This window comes from Coccinella septempunctata, chromosome 6 (assembly GCF_907165205.1).
Source record: "Coccinella septempunctata chromosome 6, icCocSept1.1, whole genome shotgun sequence".
Classification (NCBI taxonomy): Eukaryota; Metazoa; Arthropoda; class Insecta; order Coleoptera; family Coccinellidae; genus Coccinella; species Coccinella septempunctata.
The window spans coordinates 15,674,173-15,698,641 of record NC_058194.1 but is presented as its reverse complement, the minus strand read 5'-3'; the positions used below and the strand labels follow the sequence as shown (position 1 = coordinate 15,698,641).

General features: G+C 34.4%; 1 protein-coding gene and 1 non-coding gene across 3 annotated transcripts in view; both read right to left on the bottom strand.

Annotated features, from left to right (window-relative positions):
- The window catches only part of LOC123315741 (headcase protein), a 211,521-nt gene that overhangs the window by 90,340 nt on the left and 96,712 nt on the right, over positions 1–24,469 (bottom strand). For both annotated transcript variants that reach the window (XM_044901572.1, XM_044901571.1), the window contains one exon: positions 13,253–13,349. In XM_044901572.1, coding sequence (XP_044757507.1) covers positions 13,253–13,349 — 97 coding nt within the window. The remainder of the gene's footprint in view (positions 1–13,252; positions 13,350–24,469) is intronic.
- Positions 15,843–15,915, bottom strand: Trnaa-agc. The gene has a single exon. It is a non-coding gene; the product is annotated as a tRNA-Ala (tRNA).

Below are 24,469 nucleotides of genomic sequence, written 5' to 3'. Positions count from 1 at the left end.
TCTATTCAAATTGATAACGCATTTGTCTTGTGATTGCAATTTCGGGAACTTCATGCGAGAAATTCTTTTCTGTTGGTAAAGGACTGGTGCATCGCAATTACTCGTGATATATGATGAAATTTATTTCTTTTTACTACTTTTTTTTCCTACTATGCTAAAAGCTTCTTTCATTCTCCGTATGAACCAGAAATCAGGATAAAAGTGGCAGTTTAGATTTCTCTAATTCCAAATGAGTTTATGTTGATGTGGTTCATTGAACTCTAAGTAAAAACTAGGTAATTTTGGTCTTTTCAATTCTATGAATTGTTTCTCAGTACTTATGTGAGTTGGCATAGATGTAATCTTACACTTTGAATCGAATTATCCAACTGATCATCGCTCAGGAAGCCATCCCATTGAAGAAGAGTAGATAATGACCATGGTTTCGATTTTATTTTACTTCGTTAGAGCAACACACGCCGATGCGAAACCGTTAGACTGGACTAAAACTTCACTTGAAGTTCTATAAAAACAATACCAAAACGAACGATACTATTCAAAAATGAAAACTGTTCCCCCAGGAAAAAAATTGAAAGGAGAAAATAATGAGGAATAATCAGTTCATGTACCACAAGTACATATATCGATTGAAATTCAATCTGGGAGGATTCTACATTTTCTGAAACATTTTAGGATGTCTGGAACAAAATCAATTAAAATATTGAAATAAACGATTTTCTCCTACGTAAATTCTTGCACTGATTAAATGAATCCACTGTGCAGTCTCTGTTTCTATGTATTGACAATTAATGTCAAATAAAAGCTACAATTCAGAAGATTTTCGAGAATTTATTTTCGTCTGAAATAGACTCCGAAACGTTACTTTATATAATTATAATTTCTAAGTTCTCTTTTTCAGTTCATTGCCAGGCAACAATATTTTCCACTTGATTTGCTCCTGACAAATTAGTGCAAGAATTTACGCAGAAGCGAATCGTTTATTTTAATTTTTTAATTGATTTTGTTCCACTTCGGGACAAAAAACCCTAAAAAGTTTCAAAAAACCACAGGTATATCTTGCTGGTTTTAAAGTGGACTAGCAATAAATTCAAACAAGTTTTCGAGTAGCATGTTTTCCCACCGAAGTGTTGGGGAAAGTATTGCGAATCCGACTCTGGGGGAAATCATATCATGTCACTTCTTGTTTTTCTGGGATACACTTCTTATTGGCAAAATCTCTCAGAGGGATTCGGGATGGACCAAACCAAGCAGAAAGGCGAAACAATAATAGAAATCGACTGAATACAAAGCGCGATAACAAACCTACCTCCGACATGTTGTGATTCTCAGGTTATTTTCCTTTCGGCTTATAGAAACGTTTCGGTGCCTTTTTATAATCGAGAACAGCGCTTAATGCCGATTTTCATTGGAAATATAGCTGAAAATACCGATCGCATCCAATTCAATGGGAGCACTGAATTCTATTTAATGTTTTTATTGCTTTTTTTCCTTTCGAAATGTTCGAGGATCACCAAACTCCCGATGATCATCGGCAATTCACAATGTTGCAGATTTGCATAATGGAAGAAGTATAAATAGGTGTGATAATTTATATATTTAAGAAATTTTCAACAATTTTGCAATCTGGTTAAGTAAGAATTCTTCGCTCGTTCAAATAAATAACCAGTGTTTTTCATATAGAAATTAGTGCTTTTTCTTCTTCTACTTCTAACTGGAATTCCATCAGAACAGAAGATATCTACGGTTAATTACATGTTGAGAAGTATATATTCTCTTAATATAGACAATTTAAGCATAACGAAAATGTGTGGAGGGGCGCGAAAAAAAAAGTCACGTGTACATTTTAGAGCGCAAAATATAATCTGACAAATTCAGCAAGCCGAAATAATAAAAATTGGCCATAAAGGTTACAAAAATAAGTTTTTTTGAATTATCTCCACTCCCGGGCTTCAAATTGTTTTTGCATTCATGATAAAAGTTTTAGAGCACAATATTTTCTAAAAATTTTGTCTGAAGCAATTTTTTCTACATTTGAACGTTTTTGAGATATATGGCGATGAATGTTCATTGACCTTGGCCTTTCGCATGTGTGGCTAAGCTCCTCGCACCTATCGCCTTTAACTCGAAAACGGTTAAGAGTATGAAAAATTGCTTCAGACAAAAGTGTAGAATTTCATTATCTACAACTTCCATAATAAATACAGAAACGATTAGAGTTACAGGAAGGGGGATATTAAAAAAAATTACTTTTTAATATCTTCAAACTGTCAGATTAAGAAAAACCCCCCTAGACTCAGATTAATGGGTCAACACGTCTGCAACACCGAGATTAACCATCTGTATGAAAATATGACACGAATGTACAAGTGACGACTTTTTTTTGCATTTTCAAAGGGCCGTTGTGACCTTGCATCAAGTCCGAATCGTCAGTCTCTTGAAAAGTAGCTTCCTTTGGGTCCAATTAAGACATCCTCTGTAAATCTGACTGGTTCGAAAATTTTTTTTTTACCATTTTTAATTCTTCCGTACGGCCAGTCCCACCACGCACACGGTCAGATTAACATGAATTTATTATCAGAGACACGTAGAGCATAAACAGTATCTTAATCTGTCACGCTCGAGTATGTACAGGGTGGGCAAAATTCGTTTTTTACTCAAGAGATCTCGAAATGTTCTCATAACTTTGTCTTTGAAGTTACAGATCTGAAACTTAAACCTTCTTAGGCACTTTCATACGTAGAATCTACTGACGAAAGATTTTTCTCCAATTCAAAAATAACAAATTCAATAAAAGTTTGCATTCAAAAAAATGAAACTTCACCTAATAATTCGAAATGAAAAAATATTTTGAGCTCATCAGTGGATTCTACGTAAAAAGTGCCTGTAGAATGTTCAACTTTCAAGTTTGTTACTTCAAAGACAAAAAAGTTATGAGAACTTTACGAAATCGTCAAACTCAAAAATGAAGTATGGTAGGAGGCTGCGGTTTTCACCATTCTTTGTTCCTCTGAAAATGAGCTCGGAAATGTGTCATCCGTTTTCTTCTAGCTGCTGTAGGATTTGCTTTACATCTATGAAAACCTGCAGATGCTTTGCCCACCGCTAAATGTGCAAACATCATAGCACCTTTTTTTCTTTTTATCATCTAATCTTCCAAATCCACGACGCTCGAATAAATCCCGATTTAGCATCGTCGGCTCCCCAACTATTTGGTAATCGTTAAATATATAGAATTTCGACCAGTGTAGCACGCCTAGTGACTAGAATGCAATATCTGAGTGCTATCAGTAACATAAGATCAGTTGTGATGGTTCTCATATTATATAGTCTGAAATCTATTCCTAATGCCAAAATAAACTGAATTACAAGATTTTTACTAGGATGAGATGTTTACCCATACATGAAAGCTTCACCTAATTATTACTCTGATGCAAAAAACTCATCTCAGGGAGAATCATAATTCGGTTCCTTCAGTTCAATTATGGATTTTTATCAAGCATCAATTCAGTGTCTTATGTTTCGCGGGTATATCTAATCCTTTATTATAGGTTTACTTGGTCTATTTGAATACTCAAGAATCTAATACTCTTATGCATCCAAAGTCCTAATACCCTTGGGAGAAATAATGGCTCAGTAGCTTAATTGAATTCGAAATTTATAGCTGGAGTGAGAAATTCACTCGAGCATAGCTATCAAATCGAACATCCTATGCGAATTCACTTTAAAGACGCGAACTTAGACAATAGTCGTGATATAAAAGTGGCGTCAGCCTCTTACCAAAAGGATGCAGATAAGAGTGGAATTAGTCTTCAACCAAGAGGATTCCGGATAGTGCTTTTCGAGTTCCAGAAAGCGTAAACTTTCCTTTTAATTAGATTTCGTACACCTCTTCCACGGCCAACAAAAAGACCTTATCTGGAGAATATCAGCAGGCGAAAACATGGCTATAAATATGGAACGAATTAAGGTTACATTGTACATCGTTGTGTTGCCCGAATTACACGACGGTGATTTTCGTTTCGACAGAGATTGCATTTTAGATAAATTCGATTCATATACGAGAACGTTTCATTCGTAATCAATGACTGTCGAGTTGTGGAGAAAACTTATTGTTGGTATGTTAAATTTTTAACGATGGCGTGATTATTGGCCATTGTACGTACCGACAGTATTTCGGATTGTTGGAGGCAGACATAAAACGATTGATTCTTGTTGGGTTGTACGAACAACGACGGCTGGGGCGACTATATACATTCGTTTTTTTTAGGATATGGAACACAGTCGAGCTTCTGTGGAAATATCCGACACAAAGATTTATTTCTCAGAATCAATGGAATAGTCTGGATTTGACATTGAATATCAATGAATACAAGAGGAAATAACATTTTGAAATGTTTGGCATAAACGGCGCTTTAACTTCGACGAAGGGCAGAATTGGATATGGATAGATTAGTCTGGGATGAATCAAAACAGGTGTACTTGAAAAATCGATTATAATTTGAAATGTATTGACGATAAGTCCAATAGGGTAGGTACGTGAGATGAGGAAACAGCACAAGCGTAGGGTTATCAGAGATTTTGAATGCAAAAAATAAAGTTTTGTTCGTGTTTCTTTATAATGAAAATAATATCAGTTATGCTTATAAATTGTTAGTTCGAAATAAACATTTCCACAAAATTAACGTATATAAAACATTTAACATGGCAAATATTTTAACAGTAGATTCTTGAGGTGAAGTAAAACACTTTTTTCCTACAGGCTTTTGAAAAACCATAAAAAATGTTATTTCTAGTTCTATCTCACAAACGGTTTTATCGAATGGAATTAATTTAGGAATATATTTTTTCATTTATTTGATGAAGCTTTTTCGAATACAAGATATAACCTATGTCTTCCATGAAAACACCAAAAATTCAAAGAACCCATCTGTTTAAACTTTAAACTAAGTTGGAAGCTGTCAAATGAATATTTGAACGTTTTGTTAAATAAAAGTATTCATCATATTTTCTCGTATAATGCGCCGATTTCTAGTAATTTGATGTTGAAAAATAAAGAATATCTGTGATATTCAGAAAATTGGGTACTTTGGCTGAATGCAACTCTGTTTAAAAGATCCACAGATGTGTAGTGTCATAAATTTAGCTTGTTATTCTGAAGTGAATTGTGTTTCTTCATGGTGGCATAGCTCATTACGAAATCTTAAACTGACTACATATTTTTATCAGGGTCGAATCAGAAAAAATAGGAAAAAAGTGTTTCTCTTGACCTAAAGAACCTACTGTTAAAATAGTTGTACGGGTCAAATACTCACCTTGGAATTGACTTGTATTTGGTGTGACTGCATGCTCCCTTGCATGCTGTTGAGTGTCCGAGATGTAACAACAATAGATACATCTCCAAAAATATGACACCCGAAAAGCAATATTCGATTTTTTTCTCAAAAACCAGAATGACAGAAATGAAATGGAGAAGACATTCTACAGGAGTGAAAAGCCAAGAAAAAAAATTTGGTGCGATCTGGTTCACAAAAAACTTTTTTCCTTGATCATATTGTATATTGAAAAATCAATTCTTCATAGCTTTATTCTTTTCGAACTCCCTTGCAAATCTGCTAAAAGTAACGGTTATGTCTACTGAATTCCATGTCTGTCTGCTGTCTGGTTTCTAGGAAGAAAATTAATAATTGCTTCTTAGGAGCCATATTCAGGGAGCAGCAAATAAGCAGGGACTGCTTAAAAAAAATACCCACACTATTTTTCGACAAGGAATCACACCTTAAAATGTTCATTCACACCCTATATACAAAAATGTTTGCAGGTTTGTTATCGATGATTGATCATATTCATCAATGCGTGTCAGTGAATGAGTAGATTGAACTTCTAATTAGAGGTCATTATGAAAAGCCACGTATATCATGGTTTGGCATGCATTTATCCAGCATGCCAGATCGTCCCTATGTTGAGTCCGATCTCTGATCATAGTATCCATCATTAGTCAACTGAGCCAAGCTTAGGGAGGGTTACGTAACCGAGACATATGAGCTCAGCCATCAAAGCACCCAGATATAGCGAAAACAGGTTCATTACCGATGACTGAACATAAAATGACACTCGTGAGTGCGGCATTCTCTGGAGCGTAACCGACATCGTTTTCAATTTACCATAAATAATTCGAAAATCAGGGTTTGCTGGACACAATCAAACTGCCTATAAAATAACGTAGATAAACGCGTACGAATACACGCTGGAACTTGCCATTCAACATTGATAAGAGTCGTTTTGTGCTCACTCAAAATGAAAGCTGGAGAACAAGACTTGATTTTTATTTTCAAGTGGTAGGTACTTTGCCAATATGAATTTCAGTGAGAACTGGGTATATTCTTAAAAATTAAGATGGGTTAAAAAGTAACAGATCTATTGAAATGACTGCATCACTCAATATATCAATCAATATAATTTTTGGGTAGTACTAACCTCCAAAAAGTATTCGTCTAAATTCAATGGCATTCTGACCGTCAGTTCAGAGGCTATAATTGTACATAAGAAATTGGACAAGGATCTAAATTCGAAGTTAATCATGGACAACGTGCCAACTCATCAGTACCGTAGAACTCAACTGTAGTAGCAGAGTCATCCATAGAAAATATGGATGACCTTGAATTTGGTTGGTTATTGCAAGTCCAATATTCTATATAAGAACAATGTAATAATAATCAATATTATTGCCACCGTTAACACTTCTATTCACAACGGAGTCCTGATCTCCTCATTTTTTTTTATCATAACCGAGATTACGATCGACATTGGTTGCTTTACGGATGCTACCCCAAATATGAAAATGTGTCGAATCTTTGAGCAATAGCCAGAATTACGTACTGAGTCAGTTGAAAAGAAGAAATTACCAATTAAGAGGTGATGTTCGCATATATCGCTATGAAAATCTTTGCAATATATAAAGAATTTAATAGCCGATGTCACCTCGTCGTTATTTTTATAGAAATATGTATATGGAAAAACCGTCAAAAAATGATTGTGAAAACAAGTTTTATTGACACTAAATTTCAAGTTTTTTTTTCTCATAGAAAACAACTAAATTGGAAAAAAAGAGCCGGTGACATCAAGACGTCATTTAGCTTCAATAAAAAAAAATCAATGTTTCACGTAAGAAATTGAAAGCGTAAATTAGGAACTAGTGAATGCCGTTTTTGAATGGTGATCCTTGAGGTATTACTTCTTCTTAAGGTTCGCCAATGAACCTTTCAGAAAAGAGTTCTTGTTCTTCGAGAAAATAAAAACATGGAAGAAATTTTGCGATAGACTAAACCAAGTTTTAACTGTTGATATTCCAGTTGCGCATTCGCCAATTTGCATTATGTGCTATCATCCCTAGAATTGACATTTCCGATCGATTTTCTGTCGAGGTGAGCATTGTAGCGCCCTGACAGGTACAAGTTAGTCTACAAGCCTGGCAGTGGTCTTTCTTTTGGTACTCTGAATGATGGTGTGGCCACTTTAGAGAAGAATTACTTTCTCGTGATACGAGTATTGGGCATCTGAATATTAATCTCATTGACTAAAGTAGTGTCAATCATTCTGAACAAAATATGTTCAGGATCTACGTACCCAAAAACTCTTTTCATTCATCAAAGGGGGGAATATGAGATATGAGGGGTTCAATGTATAATCCCTGTTGACCTTCACAGACGAATATCATGCAGCTCGGTATCTCCAGCTGCCAATGAGAAACTAAGACCTCGAACACACCCTCCCACGCAGTAAATTTCAAATTGGGATAACGCCCAACTAATCCCCTTGACAACAAAACAGCAGTCACGGGGTAGAAGAAAGAATATCCGAATAGGGATGGAAATCATCCTGATGGGAGTGAAGCAGTTCCAATTATCGACCCGCGGTATCAACGGCAGCAGAGTCCTGTTACTATCCAAGCGCCAAGTGCAGTGGGGAAGGCCTGTCGGCATTGGAAACGCATAATGCGTGGAACAGGGGGAATGGCGCAATGATTCCACCGATAGGGTAGGCAGACTGCTAGCGCAGGACGCGTATTCGCATTACACGGTGCCATTAGAGGCCTAATAATTATTATTGAATAGAACTAAACGTCGTCGCGTGACGTTGAAGGTCACATAAAATATAATGAGAGGGAGTGTACCGAGAGTTATCGATAAGGGGTGCAACGATACCAAAAAGTAAATTCGATACTTGACTATAAGGTATCCATACTACCGAAATACGAGAGTCGAATATAACAAGATCATAACATAAACGAATAAAAAAAAAGGAAAAAAGAATTACTTGAAAAGAGAGAAATCTATATTCTGAGACCGATAATACAAATGGAATATCCAAAAAAGTGTATGAAGTGTCTGGCAATGTGCAGACATGTGCCACATGTCTAACAGTAGGATATGATGAAACAACCCTTGAATTCAGAAGGTAATCAGGATTAATGTACATTTACCCTATTCTCCATTAAGCCATTGTAGACCAATAATGAAAAAATCTTTTTTTCCAATCCTTTATCATTATCCCATACCTATGAAGTTGGACTATGGGGCAGCATCAAGGCAGCGCAGTAAAAAATTTCTTGTTAGTGTCTTAATATGGCATCAATCATAGTCGTAATTACTAATTACGTATTACTAAACTACAAGTGTACCAAAACTATCAAAAAAATCAACTTCAGAGTAATTTCTGTATGAGAGAAATGAAGATTAATTTGTATTGGCAGAAAAGATTACTTGGCTTTTCCATTTTTATCAGTTATTTTTGACTTCAATACAGATAGAAGTAGAGACAATGAGTAATGAACGAAACATTCTGAAAGTTCAAGGGAATATATATACATACAGGGTGTCTCGAAACTAGTGAATCAAACGTCACACCACGATAGAGTAGACCAAATATTATCGAATGATCGAATGACACTAACATTATTTCAACGAAAATGTACCGTTTCCAAAATAATCAGAATTTTATTAAAATACCTAAAGTTGTCGATTTTCGAACTATTTTTCTTAATCACAGGGCCAGTTTGTGAAAAAGGATATCGATTTTAAATTATATTGAACTAAGATTATTGTTTTATCTCCCCTAATTGAAATTATTTTAAGTAGTTAATCGATAACCTAAGTAAGTGTAAATTAAAACAATTGTTTTTTCTACATGATTTTTATTACTCAGAATAAATTCTCTCTATAGGGGTGATAATATGGGAGAAAAACGCTATCCTTAATCACAAATTGGCCTTGTGATTGAAAAAATAGTTCGAAAATCGGCAACTTTAGGTTAGGTTTTTTCAGAAACGGTACATTTTCGCTCAACTAATGTTGGTCTCATTCGATAGTATTTGATCTACTCTATCGTGGTGTGACGTTTGATTCACTAGTTTTGGGACAGCCCTGTATACCTATGAAGATTTTCAATTTATTGTCTGATGAAGGAATATAATCTAGATTGCGAAACGTTATACTGAGTGCCTGAATCTTTCATATCGCTCAATAATATTTTATAAGCAACATTGTTTGAAAAAGGGCTTTTTAGAACTATCACTTGATTTCCAACGAAGAAGCATTTCAAAAATTCGGTACTTACTATCTTGTAGAAGTTTTTATTTAAATTCCATTAATTTCCATGTATAGTTAGGTTTGTTGACCTTCAACTTTCACGAGGGAAAAAGGATAAAGTTTTTTTAAAGGCAACCCTAATTTTTTGTGCCAACAAAAAATGTTGCTGAGGATGATTTGACCGTTGGTAACCCTTTTTTTATTACAGGGAGGAATGTTTTTTTGTTGAATTCGAATTTTTACTTCTTTATATACTAATCACCTACACTTCAGAGGTGATTGATATTTTGTTATCGAAAATATGACCTTTTCGAAGGATAATAATTGGATGAATAATATGGAATGAAAATAGCAATTAGAAAAATAAAAGAACATATGCTTGTAGGCTCTTCCATTCTTCACCAATACCCAAGACCTCAAAATATATGAAAAATAAAGAATTTGAATTCAATAAGTTTAACAACTTCATCTTCATAGTAAAAGCAGGGTTTGGTAAGAAATCTCTACTAATTACCAAATCATCCTAGGCTTCGAAAGGTATTGTTTTGGTTCAAGTTTCTCCATTATAGTTTAATTAGTTTGTTTAATGTGTATGAGAAATTGGAAGATATTTGTGATGAGTTTTACGTTAGCAATAAAATTCATGCCGAGATTTATCCAGTATACAGGATAGTTGAAAATTAATGATGACATGGTAACAAAAAAAAAAATGAAAAATTGTCAGTCGCTATTTTCTGATGAAGTCAGTTGAAATGAAAAATATAATATTAATGAGAAAGACTTTTTGAATGAAACGAATTGCTCTTGGAGTTGCGATTCTGTTGATTGAAATAACAACATTATGTATAAAATAAAATTTGGATTGAACGAATTGTAACAGTATATCCATGTTCAACAGAAAAAATAGAAATTGCCAATTAAAAAACTCATATATCCCCCCCCATCATGATACATAAAAATTTAAGTAATTTATAATGCAAATTGACCTGTCCAAGAATTTTTCTACAAAATAGTAAGTACCATAAATGTTGCCGACCTTCATTAACTTCATTCATTCCCACATTTCCTTCAATCTGTATCTTTTCAAATCTGGAATTTTCATAAATACCATCCATTATTATTGAATTTGTTATTCTTGAATTGGAGAAAAATCGCTTGTCAGTAGATTCTACGTACAAAAGTGCCTGTAGTAGGTTCGAGTTTTAGATCTGTAACTTCAAAGACAAAAAATTTATGAGAACTTTTTGGAAATCTCAATTTTTTCTGATAAGCCAAAAACGAAGGATCATAAGAGGTTCCGGTTTTCAACTTTCTTCGTTCCTCTGAAAAAGAGGTCGGAAACTTATCACCGGTTCTGCTCTAGCTCTTCTAATTTCCGAGATTACCTCACTGGACATCGAATTTGGGGCTTCCTGTACAATATCCATATATTAACTTAATTGGTCTATGAAAACATCTAAACAGCAACTTTTTTTCAATATTCTGGGCAAATGATAAAGCTTTGTGAGGAAATGTCCGATCATAAAACTTTATGATGTTTTTCTTCGATCATATAACTGAATCTATGTAGATACCTACTGCGTTTCAATGGATTTCTCTCAGAAAGGCGGATCCATCGAAAAACTAAATGTCCTTGCCGTACAAGTAATAATATAAAGGTAGTTGTATGAGTGGGAATACTGAAAGCAGGATAATGGCAATACGCGTCCTGGTGCCAGGGAGCGAGCGACGGTTTTGGGGATTTCATCCGTTATCTGTACCAATGCAGCGCTACAACTCAGACGCATTCTGTTGGCTTGATAGAAAACGTTATCGTGAAACTGGTCCAAAAATTTCCATTGTACAGACAAAAATCCTCGTATCACATCTTCTTCGTACTGATACGTGAAAATAAAACAAACTCGATGAAAAGAGTAAACAACACAAATTCGTAAAAAATTACGATGATACATTCAGGTTTATCGCCGACTGTTTTCATATTCTCAATTGAATCCGTCGACCCTTGTCTGCACTAAACAATTCATCGAACGTGACTAAGTGGATTTTAAATCAGACGTTGGGCAGTATTTCCAAGAAGCTACGTGAAAATAGAATATACTGCAATGTCCACCGAGATTAAGCTGCATTATCGTAGATCAACGTCATGTATATTTAATTGACGCCTATTCATAAGAGTAAAAAGCAACATATCCATATAATAGTAGGTACGATAAAACGTTTCAAATTGCGCAACTTCTCGGTAGTAACGTGCAAATGCTCAGGTTGATTCTGTTTACATCTAAATATAACACGTTGGAATACTTGTTTATGTAACGGTCGAAATGGCAAAGTTATTTCTGTGCTCTTTTGTTATGTATTTGAACAATGTTAATAGCTGTTTTTCGTTCGAATGATGACCGATGATGAGCCCTACAAAATGTTGAGGTAGGGGTTTTATGAGCCAAGAATATGAGGAAAAGCTGCAATGTAGTAATGGCCATTTTAAACGAACAAGAAGTTTTTGAAAGATAATTAAATCGAAACTTTGTAGTCGTTCGTTCAAACGTTTTGGTTAACTGCCTTGTCTCATGCTTCAGATGCTCTTGCAAGAATGTCAGGAATGCATGTTGTTGAATAGGTTAGAAGAACGATTATATGTTACTAGGAAGTAATTCAAAGGAACTCAGAAGCTAACTATTCATTTATGTACTCTTATATCTATGATACAGATTTTGAGCTACGGTATTTTGACTGCAGTAAAGTGAAAAATATTTCCAAGAAAATGACTTATCTTAAAAAATAATCATCAATCGAAAATCACTCAAAAAAATTGCACATAATATATTAATACTACAGAACTATTCGCGTATATATTTCTAGGGGTTTGGCGCCATATCAGACATATCCACGTATAAAAGCTGGTAATTATTTCTCAAGCACGCTCTAAATTAACTCTACGTATATTATGTTTGATGTACGAGTATATTGTCATCAATTCTCACCCACTTCCAGTAAGAATTTGATATTTGGCAGGTATTCATACTTCGGTAACGATTCATTATGAAATTAATTTAGCGAAAAACGAATTCGTCATCGCTTATTATTAACGTCAGCGTGAATAAAATGGCAGCTGAAAGATGACAGACGAGATTCGTGTTTATATTCTGGCTAGCAAACCCACTGATTCACTCGCGCAATATATTGTAGTAAAACACTAGTTGAGATATCATTAGATCAAGGAAAAAAATGAGCAGACAATCAACAAACATTACTATAAAAAATGAAATCGAGAAGAAATAGTAGATAATGAATAAGCAGCATCATAAAATTAATGAGCATGTAACGAAAACCCCTACGATGAAAAAAACTAAAATCAAACTCCATTAAAATTAAAAATAACCGGAATAAATTCAGGTAGATAATATCCATTGATATAAACATCCACAAATGTTACGAAATCGAAGATGCTGACCACGGTTTCGGTCTTATTCAACCTGATCAGAGCAACACAACACGCACAACAGTAGTTATTTAACTACTAAAAATAACTTTTTCTGTTACTACTCAAATATAAAAAATTCGTTAGTGCTATTGACTTATATTCTCGAATTAATAGTACCACCTTCAAAATACCTTCCGATGAAGAGTTCAATTATATTATGAGCAATATTATACTGCATGAGCCTTACCTTTATTTGATAAGAATTCAATTTGAGTTTTGGAAGCGAATTGAATGAACTGAAATCCAAACGTCGAGTGAAGATTCCATTAGCACCACCAGCAATTCTGAAACAACAAAAATTTTATTTATAAAAGATATGCATTATTGAAAGATATTAATAGCTATGAACTGTAATGATGAACAAAGTGGATTAAGATGAATATAATAGAAACAATCTGAAAATGCGAGTTCAACATATTGGGATCACGAATAATATATCTGCTTTCAGCCAGATGATTATTTGAGTAAAAACTCAAAAAAAAATACAAAAATATATTTTTAGAGACTCCCGACGTAAATCAACTCAGATAAAATAAATAATAAAGATCCCCTCAGTGGATAACGATTTTTGCCCACCACCCTGTACAACAAAAAAAGTTGTATTTTCAAGAGATAATTTTTCAGATGAATTTCAGGGTACCACCTTTGCAGGTTACATAATGAATGAAAGATTTTCCTGGAGTTATTTCTTTAAGATTGACAATCCGCAGATACCCAACATTTGTGATCAGGGCACTGAACTCAATCAGCTGGATATATTCGAGATGAATCAATTAAACCACAGTAAATGATGTGTAAATCCCGACTGAACAAACACGTTTGTATGGCACTATTTAATTAAATTCCTCAAAGTTCAGTTGAATCATAACGTTGTATCCATATATAGGTTCGAAACATGTTCAATTTGAATAAAATTTACAGAGATTGCATTACAGAGCGTATATTTCATAATTTCTTAATTAAAAGAAATTCGATACCACACCTCAGATTTTTTAATGCTATATGTTGACGAATATTTCATGCTGAAATTTGAACTGAAAAAATTTTCAGAAACTGAAACATTGTTTTCACAAAATGGAGGTTAAATGAAATGGAATAATGTCAGGTTGTGGGTTGAAAATTTATAGAAATTAAATATGGCATTCAACCATCATTACTTGCAAAATTGTTGGTACATTTTATGGCCTAATGTTGAATAATGAACTGCTCTCTCGAACCATGCAGAACACACACAGGTCCCAGCTCTTTTGGAAGTTAAAATGGCATGGACCGTCCCAGAGGGATAGACAAAATTTAATTTGATCACGAATATTTTATAAATCAGTCAAATACAATCGTGTTAGTCAGCGAAATTCGAAATATCACATCTTTGGACCTTACAACCCACTGGTTCCTATAGGAACAAGGGCGCAAAAACCATTTATTGTTTTGGAATTGAAAGAAGATATAATTCATGCCAGATAAATATTGATTGAATGACTTTTTTAAATTCCATTTTAAAAATAGCGAACGAAGACTGGAAAAAATGCCAGCTAACATCGCAATATTCAACTCAAGATCTGATATTATGAAGGTATATTCATTGCGTAATTTAATAACTTCTCCCGTATCATATACTGAAGAATTTATATCCCCTCGACGCTGTTTGTGACAGATATAATGTTGCAAATCTAATATTACGAACGTAGATCCAACCGCTCTCACAGGACACGTAACAACACTTCGAAACTAACTCAACTTTATTTCCGTTGTAGTACACTATTCTCGAAGTGCATAACCAGTTCTTATTGCTAGCTATGGAGTTACTTGGTGACATTGTCTGGCTCTAACTAATGAAGCGAAGGAATCACCTAATTAGTTGCATTGTAATGAATAAGCTTATTGTGAAATGCAGCCTGTTCCTCCTTCAAGTTGCCTTCAGATTATCGATATACTGACTAAAACAATAATCGTTGAAGATGGTAAATTGAATTTGTTTGAGCCTCTTTTCAATTCCACTTCATATTCGCTTCAAGATATTTTTATCAGATATCTGAGCATGTTAAATGTATATTCTTGTTTTTTCAGAGAAGTTGAAAAGAAAATTCTTCTTTAATGTGAGAAATTCTAAGTTTGACTAGCACAGAAAAAAAAAATTATGAAATGAAAATTAGTCTCGATGAAGCTAGTACTCCGTGTCAATCTTTCCACTCCACAATATATCTTGCATATTCTCTGTGAGATAAAGTTTTAAAAATGTTTGACAAATTGGTTTAAATATATCCAGTAAAGCCTAAGAAGGCTGCTCCAGATTTTTAATAGGTTGTTCTAGGGAAGATAGTTGTCTAGACTCTAGACATCTTTGCCCAGTCATACTCTATGGAATTCAAGTGTGGAGAGCGAGGTGGCAAGGACGGCATAATCGTCAAAATAAAATTTTCACCAATAGCTACCACAAGCGTAACCATTATTGGTCCATCCTAGCGTTCTGAAAAACAACCAACTCTGTGCGACAGTTCAAACAAATCCCTTATACACATATAAAACCTCCTCCAAAAGCAGTTGTGGTAATCATAAACTGTTCTCAATACTCTTTTCCTACTAACAAGAGACCATCGGAGTTCACCGTCACCAATCTTCAACATTCCAACCCTCAATGGTCTATTGAGCTCGGATGACCGGTATCTGGGATTCCTCCTGGCCTTGATGATCTTGAGCAGCGGTGTACTGCGCTGCTGATCTCCCCCATGAACGTAAGCTACCGAGATGTGAACCTTCACATAAAAAATGCCAAAAACTGGAGGCGCCGGGCATCGATCCCGGTACCTCTCGCATGCTAAGCGAGCGCTCTACCATCTGAGCTACGCCCCCTGATACTTGGGTAATTCTACATTTTATATATAGATCGATATTGACCCAGTTCCACACCCATAAAGTGTATTATAACTATCATTTATCGTTATGTATGGAGGATGTTGGCAACAAGAATATGGTAATGGGACACATGAATCCGTCTTGTTCGAATGCATTCTTGATGGAATCTTTACAAAAAACTGCCAAATAAATAAAAATAAACTAAATATCTGTATGAACATCCATAATGTTCAGAAGAATATGTGAACGCAAAACATCAAATAAGTATGACGTATTGATTGATTATGGAGAGGTGACCTCTCCATAGCCTCTGCAGACCATGGATTATATATGAAAAAACCTGCATGAGCACAAAAACGAAGATCATCATTTAGTTGTCAGAGTAAATTCGTTTCCGAGAACAGAGATTCAATTCACGAAAAACGTGAGGATAACGTTCTTTATGAGGTAGATCAACAACTCCACATAAAAAACATTCTCGGTAAATAAAAAAAAAAACAAGCTAAAGGAACCCTTACATAACACCTGACATGACGTAATATACATGCTTCCTTTGTTTTTGGAGATTCTTGACAAGCCGCAAAAAAAACAAATAATACAAAATGAAATGTGATGCGGGTCTTAATGATGCACGAATGGCCCGTTTAACCTTCGCATTGTTTTGAAGGCACTGGAGCATTTTAGCGAACAGAAGACCAGTTGGCCTTGAGTCGATGCCTGACTAAAATTGCTAAAGCAAACACAGATGGACGATCCTGTATACTGAACACCAGTTTGTTCGAAGTATCCTTGCCCGTTCTGTGTTTGATTTTGAACAGAAATAAGTTTTTTTTTGTAACTGAACAAACACTTATGTTCTGCTTTATGCTTTCAATCCAATATGACTCCACAAATTCATTTATCCATAAAATTACCTCTTCTTCCTACCTTATACGAGATTTCAGAAAATAACGTACCTACGTTCTAAAATTCGTCGTCAAGTAGGCTATGGAAGAACGTTTAGTTTTTTCCTTAGTCTTCCCAAAAAGAAAATATGTAAACATTGATGACATTAACCTATGTATAGTAATTTTATATGGCAAGATACTTTTTCGGAAAAAGTTACCAGAAGATTCGATATTGATTTCATGGAACATGCGAAAAGCATTTGTTTCATGGAGTTAGATTACAAGAATCTAAACAATGTGAAGCGATTGGAAAGATTCTTGGTAAAAATTGAGGTATAATGTTTTTGTACATTCGATTACATAAAAAGAAGGAATCTCAATATGTTGAATTTCCTATAATTATTAAATGGGACCAATACTTGATGAAAATCCTCATCTAAACTAAAGAAATTGAATTACATGAGTTTCAGTTATACGAGTTCTCTAGAACTAAAGTAGTTGAGGTCTTCATCTCAGCTCCAAACACTTCTCGAATCTTTTTCTGACAGATTCAAAAACGTTATTCCAAATAAAAGGACAATTGTAAATTTGTAAATTTTTTTCAATAGTTATTTGAAATATAGAATTCTTCTAATGAGGTCATAGAAAAAAATCCCATGGTATGAGAAAACACGATCTTGATATTCATGTTTGATATTAAGGCCCATCCTGATAAATATTCTTCAGAAAAGCTAAGGTTTCTACAGCTTTGGATTGTCTGGCTTCATCATGGGGTTAAATCTGTATCATTTCTGAGATATAGGATGCCAACTGGTAACGTTTTTGTTGATAAAACTGAATGAAAAAGGGTAATGAAACAACTTACCAGCAATTTGGATTATATGTATTTAGCTCTCAAAATTTAATCTAAGTGCTTACTTTTTGGAGGTAAAATAATCCTCCTTCTTTAGGGCTAAAGATTATCAATTGTCTAGATAAAATCATGTACGGTTATCATTAGGTCTAAATATCCCAAATTTGCATTCAGTAAATAATAGGCAAAAAGACGCTCACAAAATTCTTGTTAGCTGAAGAAGGAGGATTATTATATACCTCCGAAACGTAGACGCTTAAATTCAATTTTGGGAACTAAATACATATAGTCCAAATTCCTGATAAACTTATCAAGTAGAACAAGTGTTTTACTACAATAACATTCATGGATGAAAACCAAACTAAGAAAGAGATATTTCAAATATCAATTTTCATTGATATTTACAATAAGGTAATAGACTTATTTCAAAAACAATAAGCTCACAGGCCTCATGTTTGTATAAGTGGTGCTTTTAAGGTTGCCACCTTCAAAATTACCATCTTCTAGCAAAATAAGAATTGGTAGCTGAAAATCTCTTTCTTGAAAACTTGGAGTTCTTGTCAAGAAAAAAGTACTCCAGATTTGGCGCCCTTAACAAACTCATTTCTTAGATAAAAGACCTGAAAGTAGAAAACACAGACGCATTCTTATGTCTAACATGTAGCATTCTATGATAAAATGTTCTTGGAATCCGCTCCTGAATTTTTGCTACATGTGATGTGCTACATGTGATGAACATGCATGCATCAACAACATAACAACGATCATTCAACTGAACAGAAAATTTTGATGTTGAATATGCACTCTTTTCTACTCTTTCAGTCCGTCTTTCTTCAAAACTGACGGGTTTGGAGCGTCAGATTGTTTTTAAAAAACAATCCAGTATTTCAGAGAATGAGATTTTGAGCTGTAAATCTGCATCTTGTGCGAAGGTGGAACTGTTTTAAAAGTTGGTATCCTTTGGAAACAGCACTGTAGCAAACAATAGAGAAATAACATTATTATTTCAAAATAACGGAAGACCATTTGGATATCGAAAATTTCAACGAAAACTTAAAAAAAAATTATTTTTGACACCCAATATCTGAGGTGTGCATATTTATCCATGTTGCATCACAAAATATGTTTTCAGACAGAAATCACTTCCTATATTTTACTAGAATCATCTTCAGGAAACAATTTGTTTTTTTGATTAAGCTTGGGCTACTTATCCTTGTGAACCTTCCATCTCTTCACTCGCTGTGGCTGGACCTCACAAGTGGAATTATAACTAGAGTGCGGAGTCTGCGATTGAAGTGTATTCGAGTGCGGTTAATTGCTAAACGACTGCGTTCGAGGTAATTTTGATAACCTGGTCAATTCAACACGCGTGAAGGCGTTCCCCTGATTTAATTTCCTTGTTATTATTCCACCAAGGTAGAATTGTATCGCCAACGATATTGGGCATGAAAATTTAATTCGATTCAGCTCGTCCGAATGAATGAGTTCGAGAAATTTTCGAGTCACGTTCTCCTTGAGATTCGGCATTGTGTTGAAGTGACGAAAGAATAAAATATGGTTGGTTGGAAAAGTTTCATATCCTTCTTGCGATTAGGAGTAAACAGGTTCAGGAAATATGCCTCAAAGTCCTTATAATATTGCACTCGTCTTTCTGAACTGTTTATGAATGATGATGATCTCCCTGTTTATTTGTCTCAAATGAAACCAATTACTGGTAATTTTTTTTATGTGGTCAATGTTGCCATGCATGGCTGGTATAGGTATATATTCAATTCCCAATGAAAGATGGAGGAACATTATTATTTGATCGTGCATAAATAGTTTTTATTTTTTCATTCAAGAAACATGCAGACAGGCTGAGTCTTTGACTCATACAAAGATTTAAACAGTAGCTTGTTGAGGTCAAAACAAACACTTTTTTCCTCAACCATTTTATCCAAATCCGCTCGGTTTAAGAGATACAGGCTGTGGAAACACCATAAACAAGTGTTATTTTTAGATCTATCTCAGAAACGGTTTTATCGAATGAAATTAATTTCGGAAAATAGTTTTTCATTTATTCGATGAAACTTTTTCGAACACAAGAAATCGGCCAGGTCTTCCACCTTTATCATATGACCATTACATACCATAAAAACACCAAAAATTCAAAGAACCGAACTCTCGAAACTAAAATAGACGCTATCTAATGAACATTTGAACGTTTTGTAAAATAAAAGTGTTCCTCATATTTCCTCGTATAATGCGCCGTTTTCGAGTGATTTGATGTTCAAAAATTTAAAAGAATCTGTGAAATTTGAAAAATTGGATACATTGGCCGAATACAACTCTGTCAAAAGATCCACAGATGTGTAGTTTCACAGATTTAGCTAGTTCTTCCCAAGGTATTTTGGTTTTTCCAGGGGTGGCACTATAGGTACTATAATACACAAATAATGACTAACGTCAAGGCTCATTCTGTAGTGGAAAACCATTCTTCATTTCGAAAGGAAGCTTTGAGCTTTATCTTATTTTCTTATAACTAATTTCACACAAAAAAACAGGACAGAAGTTCACAAACCTTCAAAACTAGCTTTTTCCTCCCAAGAAATATCAGACATAAAGCTATACCATCAATTTGTCTCACTGTGTACATCACCAATCACAAGGTTATTTACGAGAATCGCCACTCAGATAACGCTCACAATTGAGTTGACTAATAGTTCGAACCGAAAATCCCAAATGGCTAATAAAAGGTTTTTTGTGTCGAGTGGTTTCAGTTACAAAACGATCGGAAAATTGCAGACACGATACAACTGAAAAGTTCCATTTCGTCCTGTGTACATCTGATGTCCCACGGATGGACTTAATGAAAAGAAGTTTCAAGCGGAAAAGTTTTTTTCCCATTCGGTGGTGGATTATCCCTTCGTATTGGAGATAAACCCCGGATCGGGCTGCTTCATTTTTCATCGCTCGGAATGGAGAACGAAGGATGTGCTGTGTCGTAATTGTTTCGACAAAGAAGAGAAGCTGGATATTTCACGAAATGATACTCTCATTTATGTTAGTGAGATTTTAGCTCGCTCAGAATATGAAATTCTTGAAATCAACTCAGATGCAACACACTCGTAAATCAAAAATCAACGAATATTATGATCTGAATCGAACTAGCCAACGAATATTATTCAGGGTGCCAACGAAAAGACCTTGTGTAAAAGGATCCCATTCAATGGGGAATTCTCCTTAATTTGGATTATCACAGCATATGCAAGTTTAAACTGAATAATTATGAGTTTCATTCATGAATTTTTCAAATGCACCGCAGAAACTATTCAAAATCATTTTTCAAATATGAGGCTTCAAAATTTAAATCGCTTCGTTTCTAGTTTACGATTTGGCAACAGCGCATACTAGAAAATGAGAATAACAATGGCTTGTTTATAAAATAAAAGCTGTTGATTTACAGCCATCATGAGGAACGTACTCATTGGCGAACCGGCAACCGGCCATAAAAATCCCATAAAATTTTACGACCTTCTTCGTTCGCAGATTTCATAGACAGCCATCTTTGTCTATCTCATCAAGATAAAGTATTTGTTGTTCTTTATTATCAACGCATATTTCAGTCGATGTTGCCAATTTGTGCAGTAGAAACGAAACGCTGTAAATTTTAAATACCCATTTTTATTTTTCATTTTTAAGTAGGTACTTAAAATATTTTTTTTTGGAGAAACGCTTGAAATTGTTATTTCAAAATGTGACGTTTCAAAGATATTTCATAAAAAATACAGCATTTTCATCAGAAGGAGTATTTCCTATTCTCGAAATGAAGATGGCTGCAAATTTTTCGGCCATCACTCAGCAATTGAGTTTGGCCTTTTGAAATGGAATTCGTACAAGATACATGAATTATATTCTCATGAAAACACGAGCACAGAATGACACACATTTCCGACGAGTATGATGTTTGTTTGGGTCGAGACTAGGGCTGTGAATCATAAAAGTATCCCTTCCTTTTTGAACTCTATAGGTTCATTTTCCGTGGAATCACATGAAACTGTGATTTTCGTCACATTCACTGCTCGTGCAGCATGATTTTCAATTTGTTGTTATTGTCGAACTCAATCGAATATCTGCCTTGATTATATATTGTTCTCTATATCCAATGCGTTAATGAGAACGGAAACATACAATGTATGGGTAGCGACAATTGAAATACTCTTCGAAATTACTAAACCCCGGATATCTTTGAAGAGAGATATTTTGTTATTGTTACTAAGTCTGAAGAGCAAGGAAAATTTTAATATTCATATAGTAAACCTTCATCAATGTAGACTCCAGGTACACTTACACTTTCAAATCACAAACATCGAGCTTAGAAACCGGGCATCAGTCAAGTTGGCTTATAACTAATAAATTTGTTATTCCAATAAAACTATATCAGATCTTGCATATTCATTTTCATGTGCTTAAACAAATAAAGCATATTTTTTCGAAATAGAGAGTTGAGAGTAAGACTAAAGTCATCGAAAAAAACGTTCGGAATGTAAAATATACCCCTGATGATTTGTTACATGATTACAACTATGTAGTCCACGACCAGACACAAATATTTTTACTTTACTATTTATCTATGTCTGTTATCAATAGAGATGGATAAGAAGTTTTTCCTTTTGATAAAGATACTGCAGGATATTTTTGGAAATGATCAACATTCACGTGGTGTGAATTATCCGTTTAAAAAATATGCACGGATAATTTCAGTTCAAATTATCCCTCATAAAAAGTAATGCAAGATCGAATATTGCAGGACTTAAAATGTGACTCTTTTCAATATTTCATTGCTGTTTTTTGCCACTACCTATCATCTCTTAATTTAGTCCCCTCAGAGCTATGATCTATTGCCTCCCACTAGCATGAACATGCAAAGACCATCAATGTGTTCGAATGTAGCTAGCTATGTAGATAGGGCCTGTGAATTTACGGGTATTAGCTTGGAGCTTAGGGAAAATTTTAAGATGAGAAACAGAATTACCATTATAATGATGAGTTTTCTACACTTGTTTCGTAAGCATTATAGCTTTTTCAAAGGGATGAAGGTAATGTGCCCTCATTCTAGTGACAATAATGTTATTAATTTTGTTTAGTTTCATTGTGTTTTTTAATGGAGTCTCGGCTACATCAATGCAGAAAACATTGAGATATATTTTCATTGTATGCGAATGGGAAAAAACACCTAATGATTGAATTGAAAATTAAACAGGGTGAGTCTTTAACTCTTACAAAAATATTTTAATGGAAGATTCCGGAGGTCAAATCAAAAATTTTTTCCCTTTGTCATTTTTTCCAATTCGGCCCTGTAAAAAGATATTGTGTTTCTGTTGACCTCAAGTATCTACTCTTACAATATACATACATCATAAACTACGAATACGAGTTATTTAAATCGATTGTTTTTTGTATTGGCTTGAAAACTTTGTCATTTCAGGTGCACCATTGTTATTTATAGAACCAATACAATACAAATTTGAAAATGTATCACCAATATACCAACAAAACGGCAAATTTCCACCCATACAGGATGTGGAAAGCAAGTAACTTTTTTCAAGTGTCGTTATGAAACAGATCTGGATTGGATTTCATCTATAAATACCCCTAAAATAATAAATAATCCACAATGTAACCGAAAAATGCGCGCTAGTAAATCATAACCTTGGCCAGCTCTAGAAGGTTGCGTCGGCGGAACAGCATAGTGTTGGCCATGGCCAAGGTTAACTTCGATAGCAGTGAGTGTACCCGAGTTGAAACTGTAAACATCAAAATTGGATCTATTAATAGAAAGTAGTTACATCACATTGCTTGTTATCACACTGCTAGGGAATAATTTCGAACAAATAGTGAACTCGCAGGAAATACTAAATTTTACTATTTACAACCGAATGTTTACATGGAATCTACGACTCAAAATAGAGGATTTGATAGTATGAGCAACCAATATTGACTTGAATAGAGTTAGAAGTTTCAATAGAGTGGAACACCCATTGTTTTTCGATCTCATAAAATACTTATTCCTGAAAATGATATCATTATCAATATCAAATCTCAAACAAACAATGGAGATAACTTCTCAAATTGCAAAGCACTTTCATTGCCAGTGGACTGTACAGGGTAGAAAACAATTTATTTATAAGCCTGAAATACCTTAATGCAAAGATTTTAGGGTGTTCTGAATAAAATACAGAAAATATAATACTTTTATAGCAATTACCATCCTGAGGATGATTTGGTGATTGATAGGTTTTTACATCAACCCTTTTTTCATTATAGGTATGGAATGAGGTCAAACGAATTCGAATTTTAGCTATTTTATGTATTTTGAGGTTCATGATATACACTTCAGAAATTATGGATGTTTTTGAAGTGTAATCGAAAACATGACTATTTGTAGGGCAGTAATTGATGAGTTATATAAAAATCATAATTAAAAAAAAAAGAACTGCTATTGATGCGTTCTTTCAGCACTTGACTAAAATACTAAATGCAAAGATTCAATAACTTCTTCTTCTTCGATGTGAAAGCAATGAAAAGCACTGTACAGTTTTTCCATCATGGGTGGTGCAACTTTTACAAAATGAAATATTGACCTCATGGAAGGTTTATTTCCACAGGGGGATATTGATAATTCGAATCATGTGTACTAATAAAAGTCTGAAGTAAGAACTGAACTGCAACGAAACGATCTGTTAGCAAGAAGAGCTAAGCGTGGTGAGTTATGCAGCACTGATGAAGACTAACAAGCCAGAAATGGGTCTGCCTGCTGCTCTTTCGATCG